We start from the raw sequence: 25805 nt of genomic DNA on the forward strand, positions 1-25805 counted from the left end.
CATAGTGTCAGTAGTGTCCTTGACAACCCTGCCAACCTTCGTATCATCTGCAAACTTGGACATTAAGCTTGATATACCATCATCAATATCATTTATAAATACAGAAAACAATAATGGACCCAATACTGAACCCCGAGGGACTCCACTAATAACATTAGTCCACGATGAGCAGTGTCCATTGATTACCACTCTCTGTCTTCTCCCCCTCAACCACCCCTTTATCCATAGCAGCAATTTGCCTCCAATGCCACACTGCTCCAATTTGTGCAGCAGGCTTCCATGTGCAACAGTATCAAAAGCCTTTCTAAGATCCAAGTATATAATATCAAAGTTATTCCCTGCATCCAGTTCTTTTGTGACTGCATCATAGTATCCAGTCAAATTGGTCAGGCAAGACTTCCCCTTAACAAAACCATGCTGTGTCTAAGCTATAACTGAAGTCTTGTCTAGATGATCCTGCAGTGCTTCTTTAACCAGTGCCTCCATTAATTTTCCAGGAATAGAAGTTAAACTAACAGGTCTATAATTAATTGTCAGCCTTTGATCCTCCTTTGTGAATTGGGGTCACATTTGTACATCTCCAGTCCATGCGTACTTCCCCTGAGTCCAAGGAAGCTCTTATAATTATGGCTAAGGGTTTGCTTACTTCCTTTGCTGCCTCCTTTAATATAACTGGATAGATCCCATCCACCCCATGTGCCTTTCTTGTATTTATATTCAACAATTTCTCCTCCACTTTAGTCTCAGTTATTACAAGATTCTCTAGCTTACTGCCAGAGTTGAATACACCTCTGGCATTTCCCTCGCTGAATAACTCCTCATGTGTGAATGTCGATGCAAAATATTCATTCAGTTTGTTAGCTACCTGAGCAGGATCACCAGCAGTTGACCCATCGATATCAAGTGGACCAATCTGATTCATTCCCTTCCTTCTAGAGTTTACATAAGTAAAGAACTCTTTGCTGTTTTTCTTTGCATCCCTTGCCGAAGATTTCTCGTAATCTGCCTTCGCCTGCCTAACCTCCTTTGTAACTTGGTTACAGATCATCTTGTATCTATCATAGGCTTCTGTGTCACGTGTTAATTTGTATGTATCCCATGCATTTTTCTTCTCTGCCGGGCGCCTCCGTACCCAGGTGGGAAGGAGCAGCAGTGCATAGCACACGCTTCTTGATTAGACCGGGGTTCGAGCCTGTCACCATCAAATACGGAGGATGCGGAAAGGTCAAGGGAATGACCACCGCATATTCCCGGAGCAATATGGCCTTAGTTGCTAATGCTCCAAAATAACAAACTAACTAACTTCTTCTCTGCCATATGTCTCATTAGTTCATCTGACATCCACTTAGGCCTAAACCTTGAACAATATTTCTTAGTTGGTATGTAAAGCCTAGTAGCTTCCAAGACAAGTTCATTGAATGCTTCCCATTTTGAATTTGCTGTTGGTAACATCATCAGTTGGTCCCACTGTATAGAATTTAAATACTGTCTCAGTCCATCGTAGTCGCCTTTACGAAAGCAATAACCCTTCCCTTTACCCCTAATGGTAGTTACCTCTTTGAGTAAATCCCACTTCAGCACACTGTGACCACTGCCACCTAGTGGTTCATTTACCTGCAGATTCTTAATTCATGAAGAATCACTGCTGATAAGCATATCAAGAGTATTACTCCCTCTAGTTGCCTCCCGAACATGCTGATATAGAAAACAATCATCCAGTAAATCTACAAAAGCCTTGCTAGTGTGTGAGTGACCAGCCCCCAAATTCCAGTCAATATCTGGGAAATTAAAATCCCCCATTATAAGACCCTCTGATTTACTGGCCCACTCTATTTCCCCATACAGTTTCTTATTATACTCATCAGAGTCATTAGGCCTATGGCACACTCCTACTCTCAATTTTGATCTCTCAATGCTTATGTCACACCAAACTGACTCGACACTGCACTGTCCAGCAATGTCGACTGGCTTCACTTCCTTGGATTTTATGTATTTCTTAACTAATAGCATAACCGCTCCTCCCTTCCTATCCTGTGTATCCTTTCTGTAGACATTGTACTCCCCAAATTCCAGTTCTGCATTCCTTATATCTGTGTTACACCACGTCTCTGAAATCCCAACAATATCTGCCTTTGATGTTTTGAGCAATACCTCAAATTCATCAAATTTATTTTCTAAACTCCTAGCATTGGTGTACACGCAAGTATACATTTTGTAATAATGGACAGTAAAGTGGAGAAATTGAAGTTATACATAAAAAAGGTACCTGGTGAATGGAATCTATCCAGTTATATTGAAGGAGGCATCGAGGGAAGTAAGCAAACCCTTAACCATAATTTTGAGACCATCCTTAGATTCAGGGGAGGTCCTCCATGGACTGCAGATATGCAAATGTATCCCCAATTCATAAAGGCAGTTCGAAGGGTGACACAAATAATTATAGATCTGTTAGTTTAACTTCTATTCCAGGAAAAATAATAGTGTCACCTACGCAACACTGCAGTAATATTTTAGACACAGCATGGGTTTGTTAGGCGCCTCTGTAGCCAGGTGGGCAGGAACAGCAGTGCATAGCATATGCACTGCTACGCACTGCGTAGCATATGCTTCTTGATTAGACCGGTGTTCGAACCCATGACTACCGAATACGGAGGATGCAGAAAGGTCAGGGAGTGACCACCGCATATCCCCAGAGCAATATGGCCTTAGTTGCTAATGCTCCTAAAAACCAAATAGCAACAACATGGGTTTGTTAAGGGGAAGTCTTTTCTGACCAATTTGATTGGATACTGCGATGAGGTCACAAAGGAACTGGATGCAAAGAATAATTTTCATATCATATACTTGGATTTCAGTTAAGCTTTTGATACACATGGAAGACTGCTGTACAAATTGGAGCAGTATGACATTAAGGGCAAGTTGCTGCAATTGATAAAAGGATGGTTAAGTAGGGGATGGCAGTGAATGTTAATAAATGAACACTGCTCTACATAGACTAATGTTATTAGTGGTGTCCCCCCAGGGTTCTGTTCTGGGCCCATCGTTGTTTTGTATATTTATCAATGATATTGATGAAGGTATATCGGGCTTAATTTCCTCCAAGTTTGCCGATGATACAAAAGTTGACAGGGTTGTTAATGACAGTAAAGACAGTATGCTACTTCAACAGGATCTAAAAAAAGTTAGGCAGATGGGCTGAGAAGTGGCAAATGAAGTTTACCATTGACATATGCAAAGTACTGCATATGAGTTGTAGTAACCCAAGAGAAATGTACCAACTGCATGGTACTACACTCTAGGAAGTGGAGAATGAAAGAGACATGGGAGTAATTGTGCAGTCAGATATGAAGTTCTCTGAGCAGTGCAGATGGGCTGCCAGAACAGCTCATCGAGTTTTGTCAATGATATATAGGAATTTTGCTAGCAGAGACAAGGAGGTGATTATTCCTTTGTATAAGGCAATGGTCGGACCACACCTTGAGTACTAAATGCAGGTCTGGAGGCCTCATTTTAGGGAGGATGTAGTGCTGCTGGAAGAAGTATGGAGAAAGGAAACAAGATTGGCCAGGGGTACAAAGGGATGCTGTTATCAAGAAAGGCTTAAATAGTGCAAGTTGCTGCATCTGGAGACTAGGCACTTGTGAGGTGATCTGATTGAGGTGTATAAGGCCTTGAATGGTTTGAGCAGGCTCAATGCTAATGGGATAATTCTGCTTGCTCAAATTAAGAACCTGATGCGGCATAGATTCAAATTGAAGAAAGACAGTTGTAGAATAGATGTGCAGAAGTTTGCCTTTAACCAGAGGGTAGTTGATTGCTGGAACAGACTTCCATCTGTTGTTGTGGAAGTTGATAGCTTAAATAAATTTAAGGCTGAACTGGACAAACATTTGGAGTGACAGGATGGGTGAAATGGGAAGGGGAGTTTTTTTGGCTGATGCTGTGTAAGTTTGCTTTCTTGCATCAAATGTCTCAACTAATGCTAATTTTTTTATCTTTCTTATGCTTGTTAGATTGGCACTGTTTTCCTAGAATAATCACACAGCTTCTTAATTGCCTTCTTCTCTTGTTCAGTGAGGTCAATCAATCCTCTCCTTCCTTCACCATTATCGAGGTCAATCTGATAATCTCCTCCACTCCAGCTCAGTGTTGGTCCAATATATGACTCCGAAGGAATACATTAGTCCTGGGACTGTGTAAGTGTTTATGGCTGTGACCTTGGTTTTAGCAGGCTTCTTTGTATCTGATAGTATTTGTCAGTCATTCGGTCCTTGTGTTGTAACTGGTGGGATTGCATCATCCCAAGATATTTGTATGTCTCTTCTTCTGTCATGTCTTCAATTTCTTCATCTCGTAGTTTTTTTTGACTGTGTCAAAAAAACTTGATGCAGCCCATGGGCTTTGCATTTTTCTAGACCAAATTTGAACCTGTTAGTGCTGAACTGTTCGGTGATCTGGAGTATCTGTTGAAGTTGACTCTCAATTGCGGCATAGAGTTTGATGTCATCCATGTACATCAGGTGAGAGATAGAGTACAGATTATTCCTCCCTTCTTTAAGGGTATACACATACTTGCTGTTATTGCACATGGTGGACAGCTCTTGAGGGTAGCACAGTTTGTGGAATCATCATCCTCCCCACACTGGGTTGAAAAGGCCTTGGTTTGAGTCCCATTGATGATATGGAGAATTTTTATGGGCCTTTTTCATAACTTGGCTAAATTATTCTCAAGAGAGGGTAGCAATGTTTTTATCTCTATTAACTCAGATTTCTCATCAAAAAAAACAGAATCGACCGCAGAACACACTCAATTTATAGACAGTATGTACGGAGCAATATGATCTTAGTCACCAATGTTCCTATACCCTACTACTACAACAGCATGGAGGACAGTGGGTTGAGTGCTAGCATATCCATGGAAGATTCCTCTTCTGATTGGTATCAGTCTGGTTGTGATGTTCATGACCTTGGTGGTGATCCATTTTGCCATGGTTGCTTCTGGGAAGTGTTAGGGTCAGGTTGACTTTATAGATCTTCAGTGTGTATGTGTCTCAGCCAGCTATGAGGTATAGAGTCGAAGGCTTTGCAGTAGCCAATGTAGGCCATATACAAGTTGTGGTGCTTCTTGTAGGCTTGCTCCACAACTGCATTGTCAGTGGTCAGTTCCTCCTTTCATCCTCTGCTCATTTGCCTACATCCTTTCTGCTGCTCAGCCACAAAGTTCTGGCTCTTCAAATGGTTTGATATCATCTTAGTTATGTAGCTGGCCAGTATCTTGTACATTGTTGGGAAACAGGTGATTGGTCTGTACTTTACCAGGTTTGTGATGTCTTTGTGTTCACCTTCGGGTAGGTAATTCCTTGAGCCAGAGACTGGGATTGTGTCAGGGTGTGTTATTATCTGGGTGAACTACTCAGCTGTGTGTAACTGAATTTCTTTTGTATTATGTTTTCCTCTAGTTTCCTTTCTGTTCATCCTAGTGGCTGCTAGAGTGGCACAGTAAATAGCTGTGCAGATGGGATCTTGTGTTACTTTGGGATTTGGTATTATCTCCATTGATATGGAGGTAATACCAGATTATCTCCATATCAATGTTGAGATAATCTGGTATTATTTGCCTATTGAGGTGGTCTGTGACTTCTCAAAGGATTCTGTTGGGTCTCTGCTTTGATATGGTATGAGTCTTTGTGGATCCATTCCCTGGAATTCTGCTAGCACTTTCTTCCACTTTTCTGTTCTGGATATCGCGATCTTGGCTGTTTGCACTTGAGCTGCTCTGTAGTTCTTGTTCTTTCTGTTCCTTCTCCAGTTCTGGATCTGTTATGTCTATATTCATTATTGTTTGTAGTTGGTCGCTGACATCCTGCTTGATTTTTTCCAAGGTTGCAGGAGCTATTGGATTCGTCTTGACAATGGTCTGTCTCTTGTCTGTTATTCACTGTTCAGTGACCCAAACAGTTGGAAATCATTCCAACCACTTTCTGTGTAGTTTTATCCTGTACATTGTCATGTCTGTCTATAGTTTCTTTACTTCGTATTATTCTCATGTGATGAATGTGAGAATAACTGACACTATGCTGCTGCAACAGGATCTGGAAAGGTTGAGCAGATGGGCTGAGAGGTGGCAAATGAAGTTTAACATTGACAAATGTAAAGTACTATATATGGGGAAACAGCAACCCCAGAGCAACGTATCAACTCTGTGGTACTACACTGACCAGTGGTAGAGAATGAAAGGGACCTGGGGGTGGTGGTGCAGGCAGATATGAAGTTCTCTGAGCAGTGCAGACAGGCAAGAGTAGCTCATGGTGTATTGTCAATGATATATAGGAATTTTTCTAGAAGGGATAAGGAGGTGATTATTCTCTTGTATAAGGCAATGGTCAGGCCACACCTAGAGTACTGTATACAGGTCTGGAGGCCTCATTTCAAGAAGGATGTAGAGCTGCTTGAACAAGTACAGAGTAGGGCAACAAGATTAGTGAATGGAACAAAGGGTTGCTCTTACGAAGAAAGTCTTAAGTTTTGCAAATTACAATGTCTGGAGACTAGGCACCAGCGAGGTGATCTGATAGAGGTGTATAAAGCCTTGAATGGTTTGAGCATGCTCAATGCTGATTGGATTCTTCCTCTAGCTCAGAATAATCACCTGAGAGGGCATAAATTCAAATTGAGGAAAGACAGATGTGCGGAAATATACCTTTAGCCAGCGGGTGTTTGGTTGGTGGAACAGACTTCCATCCCTTGTCGTGGAGGTTGATAGCCTAAATAAGTTTAAGGCTCAGCTGGACAGGTATTTTGAACGAACAGAGGGGTGAAGTGGAAGTGGGTTTTTTTTTTTTTTTTTTTTGGCTGATGCTGCCTAAGCTTGCTTTCTTGCATCAAATGCCTCTACTAATGCTAATTATTCATATCATGGGGAATGGTTATCTATCACTTTCCTCATGTTCTGTGTTTTAGTAATTTTGCAGTTGTAAAATATTGTCTATTAATAAATTAATCGTAATATACAATTTTGATTCTAACATGTTTTTTCTTTGTGGAAAGGAGATATCCCCTAGAGCTTCTTGAATTACCATTAAAACTATGGTTTAGCTAAAACCAACCATTAGTATTATAAAGCTATCACACTACTTCCTTAAAATATGGATATTTATATCACCCTGTTTATTTTAATTATTATATCTGATAAACGTTGATATGTTATCCAGGTGAGCACAAAATCAACTTTATTCCTGCAATGGTTGGGCCATTTCTTGAAGTGACTCTTGTACCAGAAGTAGAGCTTCGTAAAGCCACTCTGCCCATATTTTTTGATATGATGGATTGTGAACAGAAGAGTAGAGGAAACTTCAAACAGGTAGATGATATATTAAGTCAAACTAGAATGCAAATATGAATTTTAAAAAAAATATTGAATTATCATTTGTATTATTTTGTATTTATAGAAATATACCTACAAATTATATACTCTAAGTGCATAAAGAGGCTCATTTCTCCAAAAGCTACTTGGTGTATATTTGTTTTAACACTCTTAGTCTATATATTTTTATCACTTTTAGTATATTATTTTTGATATTTCTTTGTTTGTATATATTTTAATAGTCCTTATATTTTCTTCTTTTATCATATTTTTATTTTTATATTTCATCAGTTGTAGCAATATTTATATATATATATATTACTGAAATTTTTGTATTGAAAAATTAATACAAATGCCCGTAGTATGGCAAAACTCTAGAGCGAAAATTTAACATAAACCTCACAATTAATTGTAATAGGGAGGGCAGAGAAGTGGTAACAAAACAGAAACTGTAGCCAAAAGCTTCCAAATAATTTAAAATATAGAACCAATTGTATAACAATTTATTGGCACCCCCCCCAGTAAGGTACCAGTTCCGAGAAACGTGAAATATCATGAAAAGAAACTAATCAAACTACTAAAACAAAAAAAAATAAAGATAGACTGACCATTATGCCCCATATCGACAGAGGACCACGAGGCCAATAATCGTCATGGAATCACTGTATCTGAATCGTTACACAAATCGTCGCATAGGCAAAGCGATCGAAGGACCTATCCACCCCTCCTTCCTCCGATTGAGCCACAAATGCAGAGGATTTTCATAGCGGTGCCATATGGGGCATAATGGCCAGTCTATCTTTATTTTTTTGTTTTAGTAGTTTGATTAGTCTCTTTTGGTGATATTTCACGTTTCTCGGAACTGGTACCTTACTGGGGGGGTGCCGCTAAATTGTTATACAATTGGTTCTATATTTTAAATTTTAAAATGGATTTATTTGAATTGGATTTAAATTATATTCTATTATTTGGAGGCTTTCAACTACAGTTTCTGTCTTATTACCTCTTCTCTGCCCTCCCTAATATGATTAATTGTTAGGTTTATGTTTAATTTTTCAATACGTAATTTCAGTAATATATTGGGTATCGTGTGGAAGATTTGTATTTTCTTGTCCCTAATGACTACTTCATGTTTATTAATTTTCCCATTTATCTATTTTATTTTTTAATGTTATTACTTATATATATATTTATATATACAGGGTGTCTCAAAAATATTTGTACAAACGTTTAGGGGAGATAGGTAACATCTAAAGGAATGTGAATCGCATAGGAACCCATAACTGGAAATGTCACGGAAAAGTAGTAGCAGAGGCACAAGAAGCAGAAATGACACAAGACAGTAATTAGTGGCAAACATTTATTTCACATAATATTAACAATGGAGTACGAGATGGATGCATTTCATGATGTTACAACAGATGCTCGAAGGTTCCACCATGAGATACGATGCGTACATGACACTGATGCAGCATGGATTGGCGGACACGGTCGAACACACCTGGAGTTTCTTTGACAGTAGCAGCAGTGCAGACGAGTCTCGCCACAAGATCCATTTCCGTCTCCACAGGCAATTCATACACAATAGATTTGAGGGCTCCCACAGAAAGAAATCAAGAATCGATAAATCAGGTGAGTGTGGGGGCCAGGCAACGGGTCCACCACGGCCATTCATCGATGCCCAAAACACCTGTTCAAATGGTCACGAACACACCTTCTATAATGGGCAGGCGCTCCGTCATGTTAAAACCAAATGTTGCATCTCACATTTGCTGGAACATCATCAAGTAACCCTGGTAGAACTGGTTCAAGAAAGATCCAATATTTAGCGGAGTTCATGCGGATGGTAACAGATATGGAGTGACTTAGCAGTCACCGTCCATACCTGCCCACACATTTATTGTGAAACAATGCTGTGCCGCATGGGGGCGCACACCGTATGGGTTGTCGTGAGCCCACACATGAGCATTGTGCTGATTGAATAAGCCTTCCTAAGTGAAATAAACCTCATCTGTGAACAAAACATAAGCTGGAAAATTCAAGCCTTGAACACTTTCTTGGAGAAACCACTGCTCAAAAGCCACACGTGCAGGATGATCTTGGGGGAGCAGTAACTGAACCCTTTGGAGATGAAAGGGGTGTTAGGAATCGTCGTGCCAGACACGCTGTACACTACGAAACACTCCTAAGGCAGAGGCAACGGTACGTGTGCTGGTAGTAGGATTATTCTGGACGGCATTCATCACACTTTCTTCCATGGCAGGAGTTCACATTGAACGTGGTCTGCCCGCACTACTCCTTTTACCTCTAAATGACCCATAATCGCACAAATTTTGATGCACACTTGCAAACAAACGGTGGTCCGGTACATGTCTGTCTGGGAAGTGTTCTCCATAAATTCGTTGAGCAGTTCGTCCATTGCCCTCTGCTAATCCATACACTAGGTGCATGTCTGCCAGCTTACACTTCGTATATCGATGCATGCTTTTCGTTTCGGCGACTACTGCTTGAATGAGTAAACTAGAAGTTTTCCCTCTCGCGAACTGATGAACAGCGCCGTGTACCAACTTACGGTGACATTTCCGGCTTTGGGTTCCTATGCAATTCACATTCCTTTAGATGTTACCTACCTCCTCTAAACGTTTGTACCAATATTTTTGAGACACCCTGTATGTGTATATATATATATACACACACACACACACGGTGGATTCCAGTTATTTGGGCCACCGGTTAATCAGGGCAGCCGTTTATTTACGAAAAATTTGAAAAAACAGAAACTAATCGCTAAAATAGCCAGGGTTTACTTCGCTTAATTGGGACAACATGCCGTTTAATCGGGGCAGGAGACTGCAGCACTGGAGATTACCCTACGATTGTCTCTGACGGTACTACGTGATTCGGTCGAAATTCTGGAGGTCACAACCATAAAACAATAAAAACAATTAGCAGTCACCTGTTTATTGGGCTTTCTGTTAGTGAAATCTATCATAAACGGACAGTAAATTCGATCTTACTGAATTTGCGATAATACTGAAAGCTGGAATTCTGTGGGTTATTATGATGAAGTATGTTTACACTTCCATGTAATCTTCAGTCATATAAAAAAATTAATTTTCAGATCTTCTCTTCATTTCTATTTTTAAAGCTTTGTAACTCGTTACTCCGTTCTCACTTGCATGTATCGTGTTACTTGCAATTTGTGTGTGCCGCGTTCTTTATTATTGATTGCTTATCTTTTTACTGTTTTGAATCTTAACCCCCACCCAAAAATAAAAATGTCAGTAAACAGAAATGTCAACTAGTTCGTATGTACATATTATAGTGAACCCCAGAGGCTCTTATCTGGTGAGTATGGGCTTGGCACACCCAGGACCCTTAGCTGGATATCATCATTCTTCTCTTTCTTGGTGATTCCCCCCCCCCTCTCTCTCTCTCTCTCTCTCTCTCTCTCTCTCTCTCTCTCTCTCTCTCAGGGGAACAGAATTTTTTTTTTGGCTGGTGCAGCATAAGCCTCAGGTTTCCTTGTACCATTTGGCTAATAATAATAATAATAATAGTACATATTAATTATTCCGATTATCACGTATATTCTTCCAGTTTTCACATATCATTTAATTTTATTTTGGTAAGATAATAAAGGGTAAATTTGTTTTTAATATCTTTACTTTTATAGCCTGTGGATAATATTCCTCCCATTTTCTCTAATTGGAATCGCTGTTTAATAGAATTAAAATTCAATTCGTAAAAGTGATCACAATGACCAGCTTACTACACATCGTATATTGAATGGTACTTTACTATGGTGAGTTCGTCGTAACATGATTTGATTGTACAGTGTAACCTAATTGTAAAGGGGGGGGTACATTGTATTTTTAACTATTTACGTGAAACTTCATATAATTGGGGCAGCCGCTTAATCGGGCCAAAATGCACTAGTCCCGATGTGTCCCAAATAACCGGAATGGACTGTGTGTGTATATATATATATATTGGTTGATTTTGTTTAATTAAATGGTATTTATCTGTAGGGAATTAGGTGTATATGGACCAGGCTACCAAGCAAATGTAAACTAGCTTTAGCCTGGGAGGCCTATAAACGTTATATTAATGAAATGGTATTAAAAATAATACGATGCTAAATAATGAAAATAACAATAAAAATTATAATAAACAATATAAATTGCAAATAATATTCCCTCACTTGGCTGTCTGTCTGCTACTTCATCGGGGGCTTTGATCTGGCTATCGTTCTGCTCCCCCCCTATATATATATATATAGAATTTGTATATACAGGGTGTCCCAGGAGTAAAGGTCAATATTCCAGGAGGTGAAAGGATAGGTCATTTTAAGTAAAAAAAGTTCATATAAACATGTGCCCTCTCTCCCGAATGGTTTCTGATATAGAGCTTCTTTAATGTACATTTGTTTTGAAATTGGCGTGCAATATTTTCCTTTCCTCCCATCAGACTGCGCTATTTGATTGTCTGTTGCCAGTTATCAGTTGATTGTTGTGACTAGAAATGAATCAGTGAGTAATGTCTGTTGTCAGTTCTAATTGTAGAGGTGTTTGCTCAAAATGCCGCACATTTTTACTAATGCAGAATATGCTTATATAATTTTTTTCGATAAATCAATCATTGTTTAAACATAAACTAATTAGCTAACTGATTTCATTGTTGTGAATGTAACCCCTATTTTTAACCTTATGTCTATGGGAAATAAATTCCCACTTTTTTTGTTTTACGCGCGCTAGGAGCGAAGTAACTCGTAAAGTCGAGAACTACCTGTAATTACATAGGTCATTTCCTGATTAGATTAGATTTAGATTTAAAGCAGTGCGTTTCTACAGGTGTCTTTTATGGAGAAAAGGTTTGACTTACTCTGTATACCTCTGCATTTTATGTAGAAAAGCGTGCACGGGGGTGAGCGAGCAAAGTGAGCAGGGGGTGAAGACCACTAGTTTTCATTAAAAAAAAAAGGACTGTTAAAGGTTTGTTTTTGCATAACATAATGTAAAGGCACCTCCGTAGCCTAGCCAGGTGGACAGGAGCAGTAGTGCTTAGCACACGCTTCTTGATTAGACCGAGGTTTGAGCCCGTGACCACCATATACGGAGGATGCAGAAAGGTCAGGGAATGACCACCGTATATCCCCAGATATGCGGTGGTCATTCCCTTAGTTGCTAATGCTCCTAAAAACCAAAAACAACAACATAATGTAAAAGACCACTTTTGCTTTTTATACATTCATTGTAATGACTTAAAGTGTAAATTTTGTTTTGATCATCTGATTGCCATGATTTACACGTTAAACCTTAAAAAAAAAAAAAAAAAAAAACACTTTAACTTTATAAGACGTTTTTTTCCCTGTGGCATCTCATTTTACAATTTTTATTTTTTTAAAAATAGCTGAGGACTTTATAGGACAGCAACTGGTAATACCCTGTATATCAGCTCTTGTGACAATGACAAACATAGATCAGCTGCACTTATTTCACATTGCAGCCAGCTGCTTTGCATCTGAAGCATTCAATTTTTCCAACAATCATTATGATCAAACTGTAGTGTTCAGTTAAATATAATAAGAATTTTTAATTAAAGAAAGTTCAGTTTACATTATGCCATTGTTTGTTTGTACAGTGCACAATTTGAGTGACAGTAGTTGTCACTTCCAATGTAATAGAAACTAGTGAAGGACATCATGCAGTCTTATTGTCAAAAAATTGATCAGTTGGGTCTTTTGAATTTGGAAGGTTTTCCATAGTGTAGCCAAAGTCCTTTGAGACACCTTTCCCTTAATGATACAAGCAATATATGTTTATTTACCTCATTGTTATTTTTGAAACTTTATAAAAAAAATTTTTGTAATATTTATAGTGAGTAACAATTTAATGAGAATTTTTAATTGTTCCTGTTATCTCATAACTAAGTTCAGTTGTGAATGAATCGCCATACAAACAAAAATATTTTAAACTTTCCAGTTTTAGAATAGTTTTAATTTCTCTAGGATAAAATTACATTATTTCTTCTCCGTTTCCCTCTTCCAGTATCATATTCTGAATAATTTAGTGACTTTCTTTCTTTTAACAGGTGGAATCAGAGTTGATTGACAAATTAGATATCTTAGTTAGTGAAAATAAAGGAGATGATGAATATAGGCAACTCTTCAATACAATGTATGTTGTTTTTGTTATACACCTAGTCATTATCATTTGTGAAAATAATACTATATATTTTATCTGCAGATTTATTTGTAGAACCTCTTATATCTGAAACTACTAAATGAAATCACCTAATAACCAGAAAAAATCACATTCCTCGATCTAAAATCTTTCAAACTGGGAAATCCTTCTGTTCTCTATGGTATAATGAGTTCCTCTCGTCGTCGTAGTAGTAGTAGTAGTAGTAGTAGTGGCACATGATGCAAGAAAGCAAGTGTAGGAGCTTATGCAGCATCAGCCAAAAAAAAAAAAAAAAAAAAAATCTCGTTTACGCTGAGTAATCAGTGTTATTGGCATATAAGGCACTTCTACACCAAATATTTTTTACACAGTGTAGATGATTGTAGATATAATTTTTTTTACTCAGTGTAGATATACACTGAGTAAAAAGAGATTATCTGATTGTAATGTGTTTGATAGACATTAGCTTAATGCACCTAAAAACTTCATCAGAAACTAAAGTTATGTCATGTTCCCAAATTTTGTTAGTAGCCCATGGTGATATCTCACACACAGGTATAAAAGTTAAATGCTGAAAGAAGTCTAAAATACTTTTCATTATTGTATAATTTTCAAATCTGTATTTTCCACTGGAAGGAATGATCATGTGTCCATCTATGGATTTTGATTTTAGACAAATGAAAAAAATTCTTGGCAGGGAACATTTAAGTTGGTTTCTGTAATTTGCATGTTTTACTAATGCTGTTCATTAATAAAATCCTTTTAGGCTTGCTGCAGTATCAAATCTAACATCAGCAAATAAGATTATGCATTAAACTGATCATTGTTGGTGGGGCAGCCCTAGCAGGCAATAAAATTAGTTGGGAAAATGATTAAATGCATGTCTACCACAAAGATTATATGGCTATACCCTAGGAGTCTGTGATGTGCACAGTTATTGATACTCTACATCTAGATCCATGTGGTATACAAATTAAAGTTGTTCTCCTCTGTCCTTGAGTATAAACCGAAAATGGAAATCTGTCTTCTGTTTAAAAAAAGTTTTTTCCTATTTATTTTTATATTCTATTTAATTTCTATTTATTTTTATACTCAAGTTGTTTCTCTATCTTGTGAACTTCTCTGACCATGTGGTCATTCTGGAGCTTAAACAGAGAAACTGATGATTACTTTTACTTTTTTTTTTTTCATGCATATTGCTTAGGCACACAAAAGAAAATTCCCCTATCTTCTGTTTTGTTTGTTTGTTTGTTATTTGGTTTTTTAGGAGCATTAGCAACTAAGGCCATATTGCTCCGGGATATGCGGTGGTCATTCCCTGACCTTTCCGCATCCTCCGTATTTGGTGGTCATGGGCTCGAACCCCGGTCTAATCAAGAAGCGTGTGCTATGCACTGCTGCTCCTGCCCCTCTATCTTCTGTAGTACCAAGTGGGTTAAAATATAGTTGACAACTTTAATCAAATACTATGAGAATACAAGAAATCATAATGGCATGAAAAGAGTATGAAAATAATCATCTCTTGAATTTGTCACAAGATGGTAATACATTTAAAATGGCACCTTTCAGAATGCTCACGCCATATCTCATGAAACAATGTCTGCAATTAATTTTTTTTTATCCAAAAATCAATATGTAATATATTATCAAAACTATTAAATATATTTTTATTCATGATATTGACCTCATTTTACATCTGCAAATAAAAAAAAAATATCGTTTTAAAACTTGCAACTAGGAATTGAGTTGTTGATATTAACCAGAATTTATTGAGTTAATTTTTAAATACAAAATTAAGTAATTGCCACATTTGCACAAATGACTAACTGACATTTGTGTTTTTATTATTTTGGGCACAAGTAATCAAATCCTTGATTCTTTTTATGAAAAAAATTGAAGTGATATAAATGAGAGATGCAATTAAAAAAGCATATCACTGGGAGAATTTACTTATTGAATAAACCAACTACTGAACATTACACTGGAACCTTATATTTTACTTTTGTATTACCCATACACTGGAATTTGACTCGACTGAAAAATATTCATGTGTGTGCTGGTAAAACAGTAGGAGTGAGTTAGTAGGTAAAATGGTAGGAGTTAGTAGTACTATTTTTATAAGGTTAGTATTATTTTTGTAGATAATCCATATGCAAGGCAGTACTTTAAATCATACCTAGTGGTTCACTTTGTTTTAAACAAAGTTCAACACTAATCACCCAGCAAGGAGACTGTATACCAGTTGTACAAGCAGTTTGTGTAAATACTAAGAAGTCATCCTGGATGAGCAGAAGAACAGCAGAACAAAAAAATCAGAAGCCAAAAATCAAAAAAATCAGAAAAAATGAATTATACCTGCTGTTATGGCCATTAGAAGAGTTTTAGATAATAACTACAATAAATAAAGCCATACAACATGCAGTTGTTAACAAAAGACAATGACTGAACATTTATACTTGAAGTAAAAATGTTGCGCCACTGGGAAAACAGATTAAATAAATGAGTTGTATTCCCAGTGGCACAACATTGTTACTTCAAGCATGAATCCTGGGTATGTAGGCCTTTTTTTACATATTTGAACATTTATAGTTACATGTCAGGTCAGTTCATGAGGAGGATAAAACAACTTCTGGGAACAAATTGTGCACTTCATCTGTGTTGAGATGAAGTTGGGTTTTACTTGAATGGTAAGGTCATAGCTGTCAATTCTCTAGATTGGAAAGCCATTTTGTTTTTACTTGATTTCGCTCCTTCTCTGTCCCACCATCACATATAGTTTGTGACGAAGAGTTTCTCCATCTCTGTGGCATGCAGAGTAATTGGACCATACATACTTATTTTGGGAAGAATATTGGAATATCATCAGGATTTTTTTTTTTTTTTTTTTCAACAAGAATTGGAGGACATTAATACAGGGGATCCTCATTATCCGAGGATAATTGCTTCCAGAAAATTCCACTTAAAACAGGGACCAAATTTTTGTAATGTTTAATATTTAAATAAAACTAAATGCAATTAGGCATAATATTTTAAGAGTTTGATTCTATATCTATATAATATTGGTATAGATACACCATAGACAACCCTTAAAGGAAAACTATGGTAGTAGTGTGAAAGGCATCATTTCATCTGTATCTCATTGTGCTCATCCTTCACAATGAGTTGCCCATGTATTGCACTACCTTGAATAAGTAACACTTCTCTAATAGAGAAGACTATTGTTACTTATTCTCGGTGGGCACCACCACCACCACCACCACCCAGACGGCACCGTTTCAAAGCTAGCTGGTTTTAATCAGTGGGAGAAAAGCCAACTAGCTTTGAAATGGTGCTGTCTGGGTGGTGGTGCCCATCAAGAATTAGTAACAGTGGTCTTCTCTATTAGCGTTACTTATTCAAAGTAGTGCAATTCATGGTAACTCATTCTGAAGGATGGGGGGGCATTGCCTATTTGGGGGATTCATGAGTGATTCAGTTCAGTGAGTGAGTGTCCCTTTCTTCTTTCAGTGGCATTTCTTCCTCTCCTGCTATTACTTTCCTACACCTTTTTGCTTTCCTCAGTCTAATAGGGATAGTATGTGGATAACACAGTTTCTTATCTCATACCATTTTGCAAGCAGTGCCATCCGGGTGGTGGTGCCCACTGAGAATAAGTAACAGAAGTCTTCTCTATTAGCGAAGTGTTACTTATTCAAGTTAGTGCAATACATGGGCAACTCGTTGTGAAGGATGAGCACAATATGAGATACAGATGAAATGATGACTTTCACACTGCTGTAGTTTTTCTTTAAGAGTTGTCTATGGTGTATCTACACTGATATTATATAGTAATGATTATTATGTACTTGTACATAGTAAAAAATGGATGAAAGAACTGAAAATTGAGAGAATTATTTTATTAGACATTTTTTTCATAATAGTGATATGAGTTAGTAGCAGTGCTAGGTACAAATTTTGCCATATTTCTTTTTATTTATTTGCCTTTATTTCTTTTTATTCTGGTATTCAGAGCAGCATATTTTCCTGCCTTCTTGCATGCATTATCAACCCAGGGAAGTACACAAAGCATTGACATTTTTAATTGTTAATTGACTCATTTATATATTATTTGTTTTAAATGTTATACATTTTCAGCTCAGGGTTAAAGCTATATGGTGATTGGATCACTTTTTGAGAGCCTTTAAGTGGAATTTTTTTTTATTACTTAAGAGTTATTGGTTTTTGTTATCTTTTGCTTAAAATTAGTAGTTCAGTTGTTTGTGTTTATCTGATGAAATTGGTGAATCATTCTTTATTTGACCTCTGAAATTGCTGATAAAAACCAAAGTTGAATTCTGACACCATACTTATATCTATATAAGAATGGTTTGAGTGCTACTTAGTATTTTTCTGTGGAATTCTGTAGAAGCATGAGTTAATATTAGAAGGGATTTTTTAAGTTCACAAACTATAAATTTATACTAATGTAAATATTTTATAATGTAACCTAACTTAAAATAACAAAGTTTGTACTGTCATCAAATAAACTGGTATAGATTTGTTATTTTCATATCTGTTAGTTTTGTTTGTGTTATTTTTAAATTAAATTTAAATGAAAATCATGCCTCAGGCTAGAGCATCAAAGCAAAGAGCTCAAGTGGGTGGAATGCTTTGGTTTGGGGGGCGGGGTGAACCCTTGATGGCTGTTCTTCCCAAAAAGCAGGGGAGCAGTGACTTCCTCATAATATAATCTTGTGAATCAGGATTATGTTACATGTGCCTCTTTGCAAAGTTACCTTTGTTTGCTGCAAAGAACATGAGCAGATTAAGTGCAATTAGCTTAGCTGATTCTGATTAGCTTATGTGAAGGCATGAAGAATAGAATTGATGCTTTGAAGGAATAAAAGGTGGGAATAAATTGTTGGAGCAAATGCTCGAGCATCGGACAACCCAACAACCTCCTCCTCCACAGGGGAGATCGATCCCACAGAGTATGTCTGCCAATGGCTGAAGCTGGTTGTATTGTAGAGCAGTTATCATCATTTGAGAGGACATTAGGTAATATTATTGTACATGTTGATGATACCAGTGATATTAATAATAGAAAACACGAGAATTTAATTAATTCAGGGGCATGTTGAGAAAAAGTCACAAGTTAGGATTTACTGCCCAGGCATTGAAAGGAGGGAGTACATGATAAGAGCCTTTTCAATCGATTTGACCCTGGAGAGACTGTGCAAGGCTCATGAAGTAGAACTTTTCTGATTATAGTCTATTCTTTTAACAAGAGAGACTATTTTTACACTGATAGATGGATAGCAGGTATAATCAGCTATTCATTAATGTTAGTAGTGGTGTCCCTCAGGAAATTCTTATTTGTTGCCACAACAGTTGATATTGATGTGATGTTTCGAATCAGCAGGAAACTCATGCCAGGGAAATAAGCTTAACTAACTTCAAGTGGGGGGGGGGGGGTGCCAGAGTAGTAAACTATAGAAGATGCTTAGTCTTAACTGTATATGCAGTAATATCGTCAATAAAATGAGTGAGTTCGAACTACTGATTAGAATAACTAATGCTGACATTGGGGGGGGGGGGGGTGTGCCAGAGTAGTAAACTATAGAAGATGCTTAGTCTTAACTGTATATGCAGTAATATCGTCAATAAAATGAGTGAGTTCGAACTACTGATTAGAATAACTAATGCTGACATAACAGGGTTAAAGGGAATGTGATGCCACCCAGAAATAGGGGATGATGAGGTTCACTGTGATATGTACAATGTATTTAGGAAAAATAAGATCAAAGGGGTGGTAGGATCATTTTCTTATTAAAAGCAGCCTAAGTGCTACAGAACTGTCCAGATTCAGAAGTCATGCATGCTCATACAGAATCAGTGTGATGTGAGTTAGCAGGAAGCAAATGTATAATAACAGTAGGAGTAGTGTATAGGTTAGAAGATTGTAAAGATTATGATGAGTTCCACTACTTGAAAATGGAATGGATGAGGAAGTGTGAATGTCTCATTATGAGTGATTTCAGTTTGCACCTATTCCACCTGCTCCAATTCAATTGAATTGAATTGGAACAGGTGGAAGAGAAACTCATAATGGGAAACAAAATTTTAAATCAACTGAATGATTGTTATTTATATCAGAATGTTAGGGAAAGTAATAGAGGAAAAAATATTCTAGACCTGTATTGTCCCAAGCTGATAACATCATAGTATTAGCAGTGACGACAATGTAAGAAGACAAATGTACAGAATCAGCAAAAAAAAAAAAACTTCCATCACCTGTAGATCACTTTTTATGTCCCCTCATGTGTGTGTAGTCTGAACAAGAGAAAGGATCCCATATTCATTGAGATTACTCAATTCATTTAAATTCTCAACTGATTTCATTGCTCTTCTCTGCACATGTACCACCAGATCCACAACCTTCCTAAAATGAGGCTTCCAGACCTGTATACAGGTCTCAAGTTGTTGGCTTACCATTGCCTTATCCAACAGGATAATTACCTTCTTATCCCTGCTGCAAAAATTCCTGTATATTATTTGCAAAATTCCATGAACTATCCTGTGGTCTATTGGCAGTGCTGAGAGAACTCTACATCTGATTGCACAGTTATTCCCATATGCAAACCTTGCATTTGTCAACATTAAACTTCAATTGCCACTTTTCAGCCCACCAGCCCAGTTTTTTTTTAGATCTTGTTGCAGTGGCATAGCTTGATTGTCATTAATCACCCTGCCAACCTTTATATCATCTGCAAAGTTAAACAATAAATCTGTTTATTAATGATATTGATATGCATTCCTCAATATCATTAATAAACAAAGAAAACAACTGAACACCAAGCACTAAACCCTGTAAATAACATTAATCCTTGCTGAGCAGTGCCCATTGTTAACTAATCTCAGTCTTAATCTGCTCAATCATGCAGTAACTTGCCCTTAATTCCATACTGCTACAGTTTGTACAGCAGTCTTTTTTGTACAAGTTTTCTGAAAACCAAGTATGCAATGTCAAAATTATTTTTGACTTGTATACTTGGATTTAAGCCCAATGCGATTTGTTCCCTTCCTTCTAGTTTTTATGTTAGTAAAGGTCTTTGCTAATGTTCTTTGCATTCTTTACCAGAGACATCTCATAATGTCTTAGTTTGCTTAACATCCTTTGTGATTTGATTGTCTACTATTTTATATATGCTATGGGCTTCTGTATCACCTGATAATTTTATATGCATCCCATGCATTTTTCTTCAATGCCTCAAGCCTTGTCAGTAGCTCTAACATCCATTTAGGTCTAGGCCTTGAACAGTACCTCATGGTTGGTATTAAAATCCTAGTACCCTTTACAATTAATTACTACCCGGAATGCTTCCCAATTAGAATTTGCTTTTGGTAACGTTAACAGTTGATCCCATTTTATATAATTTAAAAATTGTCTGAGACAACTGCAGGCACCTCTACTAAACTAGGAGCCCATCCCTTTGGCCTTGATATTCATTTCATCTCTAAGTAAATTCCACATCATTATGCTGTGATCACTTCCACCCAGTGGATCTTTAATCTTCTGATTATTAATACATGAAGGGTTGCTGCTGATAAACAGATAAAGAGTATTGGCTTCTCTAGTTGCCCTTCTAACATGCTGGTGTAGCAAACAGCCATTAGCATTGATATTAATAGTGGCATATGCTGGAAAGAAAGCAAGCTTATACAGCATCAGCTAGAAATCCTAGTTCCTCCTTGAATTTATTTAAGCTATCAACTTCCAAAACAACAGACAAAAGATTGTTTCAGCAATCAACTATCTGCTGGCTGACCTCAAACTTCTACATATCTGTCCTGCAGCCATCCATCCTCAACTTGAATTTATGCCTCCTCGTGTGCATAGTCTGAGCAAGTGGAAGAATCCCACCAGCATTGAGCTTGCTCAAACAATTCAAACCCTTAAACACCTTAATCAGATCACCTTACAAGTGCGTAGTCTCCATATGCTGCAATTTGCAGAACTTGACCTATCTTGGTAAGAGGACTTCTCTTCACCAACATTGTTGTGCTTCTCTGTACTGGTTCCAGCAGCTCTACATACTTCCTAAAATGAAGCCTTCAGATCTGTATGCAGTACTCAAGATGTGGAGCAACCATAGCCTTATACAATGGCATAATCATCTTATCTGTGCTAGAAAAATTCCTCTATGTCGTTGACAAATTTCCATGAGTTGCCCTGTCTGCACTACTTAGAGAACTTCATCTGACTGCACAATTACCCCTATGTCTTTTTAATTTTTCACTACCCTGAGTGTAGTGGGTATGTTACTGCAGATGGGTAGCACTGACCACGGGGTTGGTACTACCCATATGCAGGACTTTGAATTTGTCAGTGTTAAACTTCAGTTTCCATTTATCAGCCCAATGCATAACTTTTCTAGATCCTGTTGCTTTAACATACTCTCCTTACTGTCATTAACCATTCTGCCAACTTTTGTATCATCTGCAAACTTGGACATTAAGCCCGACATACCTTCATCAGTATTATTGAGAAATATAAAAAACAACAATGGGCCAAACACCAAACCCTGGACACTCTACTAATAACATTAGTCCCCCAAAGAGCAATTCCCATTGATAATCACCCTCTAACTTCTTCCTCTCAACCATCCCTTTATCCATAACTGCAGCTTGCTACACTGCTCCTTTTTTTATAGAAGTCTTTTATGCGCAACAGTACAAAATCTTTCCTGAAATCCAAGAATATGATATCAGAATTATTTTTTGCATCCAGTTCCTTTGTGATCACATTGTAGTATCCAATCAAATTTGCCAGACAAGATTTTCCCTTAACAAACTCATGCTTTGTCTGATGTATAACTGCTATCTTGTCCAGGTGATCCTACAATACTTCTTTAACTATTGACTGCATTATTTTCCCTGGAACAGAAGTTAAACTAATAGGTCTGTTAATTATTCGTCTCACCCTTTAATCCCTCCATTTGTGAATTGGGGATACATTCACACAACTCCAATTCACAGAGACCTTCACAGAACCCAAGAATGCTCCTATAATTATGGCTAATCATTTGCTTACTTCCTTTGCTGCCTCCTTAATATAACTGGATATATCCTATCCACCCCGGTGCCTTTCTTTCAACAATTTCTCTTCCACTTTTCTGTCAGTTATTACAAAACCATTTAACTCCCTGTTAGAGCTTGATAAACTTCTGGAATTCTCTTCCCTAAAAAATTCCTGATGTGCGATTGTAGATGCAGATTACTCATTACCATACGCTTCTTGATTAGACTGGGGTTCGAGCCCGTCACCACCAAATACAGAGGATGCGGAAAGGTCAGGGAATGACCACTGCATATTCCCGGAGCAATATGGCCTTAGTTGCTAATGCTCCTAAAAAAAAAAAAAAAAAACACCTTGAATTTATTCAAATTATTCTCTTCCATAACTGGATGGAAGCCTGTTCCAGCAGTTAACCACCCATTGGCTGAAGGCAAACTTCGACATATCTATTCTGCAACCATACTTTCTCAGTTTGAATTTATGTCCCCTCATGTGTATAGTTGGAGCAAGAGGAAGAATCCCCTCAGCATTGAGTTTGCTCAAGCCTTAAACATATTTTGGATTTATATTGAGCACGTGCCTAATGTAGAAACATTCCACAATTTCCACTCTTTCCATCAATTACTTTGCAAAATACAGGCCTTAAATTTGGAAGTTATTTTATATTACAAAAAGAAGTTATTTTTTTGAAACTTCTCTTAAAGCATAATAAAATAATTTTGATATTGTATCACTAGTGAATAAGATAGAATAGCTTATTGAAAGAATTGGAAGAACCTTATTACTATGACAAATTCTTTGACATCAACAAAGATTAAAGTTATTCTAGTATGGGAACAAAGATGATGAACAGACCAATGTATTAGATTATGATGATGTTGAACAAGAAGTGCTACATTGAAGTATTTCATATCATTATGTTCAAATACTGTCAGTATACATACAATATCAAAAAAAAAATTTTCAGTTAAGTACAATATTATTAATTTCTCATTCTATCTTTTCCTTAGGTTGTTAATTTAAATGTTATTTGGCAAACTGGGGTTAAAAAAAAAAATGCTATAAAAACATGAACATTGAATGGTACTTTATAAAACAACTTTGGATGTATGAACAGAGGAAAGCAATTTTTAAAAAATATATGATAAATATTTTTATGAAATTAAGAGAAAACCGGTATTTTGTTTCAGTTCTCATAATCATTTCCATGATTTTGTTTCTATAAACTTAGTTTCTGATTATATCTTTATTCTTTCATAGTTTATAGATTTTTTTTATTTTAAAATGACCTATAATTTTAATACTGTTCTTTTGTGATAATATAGAAAAATACATGGTCTTTATTCAGAGTCAGAAGTGTCTTAACTCTTAGAATTAGATTCTTTTTCAAAATAGCATCCTTGACAGTCTGTATCCAGATTACAGCTGCTCTATAAGTTTTTAAAAGTGTGCTAGAGAAACATTTTTCAAGAGCATTTGTACATTCGTATCAGGTCACTGAATTTATCATAAATATAGTAAAGGAAGAATGTTGCCAGTCCATGTATTTTTCAGTTTGTCCTCATACTGTGTGTGTGTGTGTGTGTGTGTGTGTGTGTGTGTGTGTGTGTGTGTGTGTGTGTGTGTGTGTGTGTGTGTGTGTGTGTGTGATTCTTTTTCTGATGGCATTTTATCAATATAAATTTTGTCTTCTTTTTCTTTATGCTGCTTTAGGGAACATTTGAGTGCAGTGTAAGTGGTTTCATATATTTTAAATTTTAGCTTAAGAATTAAAGAAATTTAATGAAATTTCTTCACAATTGAAGTGATTAAATCAACTTAAATTAATATAATTTCTTTGTTTTATATATTATATATGCATAGTTTATCACCCAATCACTGAAATGTTCATTTAGCTTTTAGCGATTCTTTATTCGTATTAGCCAATATTTGATGTGGGCTTTATTTAATGTCAGTAACTGAATATCTAGATATTCAGTAAATTTAGTATTTATTTTTGAATAGTCTTTTGTCACACATCAGATCATTATATGTGACAGTTTGCAATGTAAAATAAGGAAGCAGGTCACATAATGTTAAAGTTTTACAAAAAGGGGGGGAACCACCTCTACTCTGGAATTCGAACAATTCAATTGGTTTTGTATTGTCATGATGCCAGGCCTGCACACTGACACTGTTGTCCAAACGTGGGTGATCAGAAGTATTGGTGTAGAGGATTTGCCACAACTTCCATCCCATATCTTTCTCTCTTGACCTTGCCTATTATGATTTCTTTTTCTTCTTCTTAAAATTGGTGAAAGCTGAAGTGCTGACAATTTGGTATGAACCAGAAAGCTCAATTTGTCATCACCATAGCACTCTAAAGTATGTAAAAAATAATGCCTTATGAAAGGCTTTTGATGGTTATATTGACAGTATGAGAGTATCCAGCTTCAGGTACAGCATTTACTAAAACAATTAATTGTAATGGTAGCTTCAGTCTACAAATAAAATAATCCTTGTAGATAGTTATACAAATTGCATTACACTTATTTTCAAAACATAACCCATTTTAAATATTGCTTTTTTCTTAATACAAAAAATGTTGTTTTTGATTCCCCCCCCCACAGGAAGAAATAATATTAAGATAAAATAAACAAAACACTTTACTGCATGTAATTAACATAATTATTTATTTTCATTACCTAAAAAGTTACACTTAGAAATTTAAACAAAACTGTGCATTGTAATCTTGTACTCAAGATCATCAACTGTGCTAAAAAATAAAGAATATAAATTACCTCCCCTTCCCTATTCCTGCTTTGGTTCCACCCAAAGCAGCTTTTCCCTATTCTCATCAGCTTGTAGTACCGTATTCTCAGAACATTCAATCTAAAAGTCAAAGCCATACTGCTGTAGCTGTAATGAAATGACAGTGGGCACGTGAACTCTGTGAATTTACTTCTTGCTTGAATTCATTTGTCCTAAACGTAATTATTTCCATTACTAGATGTTCATTTCTGAGAACTTCAAAATATCATAGTTAAAGAAATTTTCAGTTGGACACATTAACCTCAACCATAGCTGTCATTAATATATACTCTTTAAAGCAGCGGTTCCCAACCTGTGGATCGTGAACTCCTGGGGATTCTCACTAAAAATTCTGTAATGGCATCTGCTTAGATTTACATATGTATATTATTGTAAACTACAAAATATA

The 25805-nt window shown here is 36.7% G+C and overlaps 1 protein-coding gene across 1 annotated transcript in view; it reads left to right on the plus strand.

Moving 5' to 3' along the window:
* The window catches only part of spg (dedicator of cytokinesis spg), a 916969-nt gene that overhangs the window by 617209 nt on the left and 273955 nt on the right, over window positions 1–25805 (plus strand). The window contains exons 31-32 of the mRNA XM_090372306.1: window positions 7212–7360; window positions 13457–13542. Coding sequence (XP_090228432.1) covers window positions 7212–7360; window positions 13457–13542 — 235 coding nt within the window. The remainder of the gene's footprint in view (window positions 1–7211; window positions 7361–13456; window positions 13543–25805) is intronic.

The sequence above is a fragment of the Mastigoproctus giganteus genome, chromosome 4, assembly GCF_048544385.1.
Source record: "Mastigoproctus giganteus isolate SK-2022 chromosome 4, ASM4854438v1, whole genome shotgun sequence".
Classification (NCBI taxonomy): domain Eukaryota; kingdom Metazoa; phylum Arthropoda; class Arachnida; order Uropygi; family Thelyphonidae; genus Mastigoproctus; species Mastigoproctus giganteus.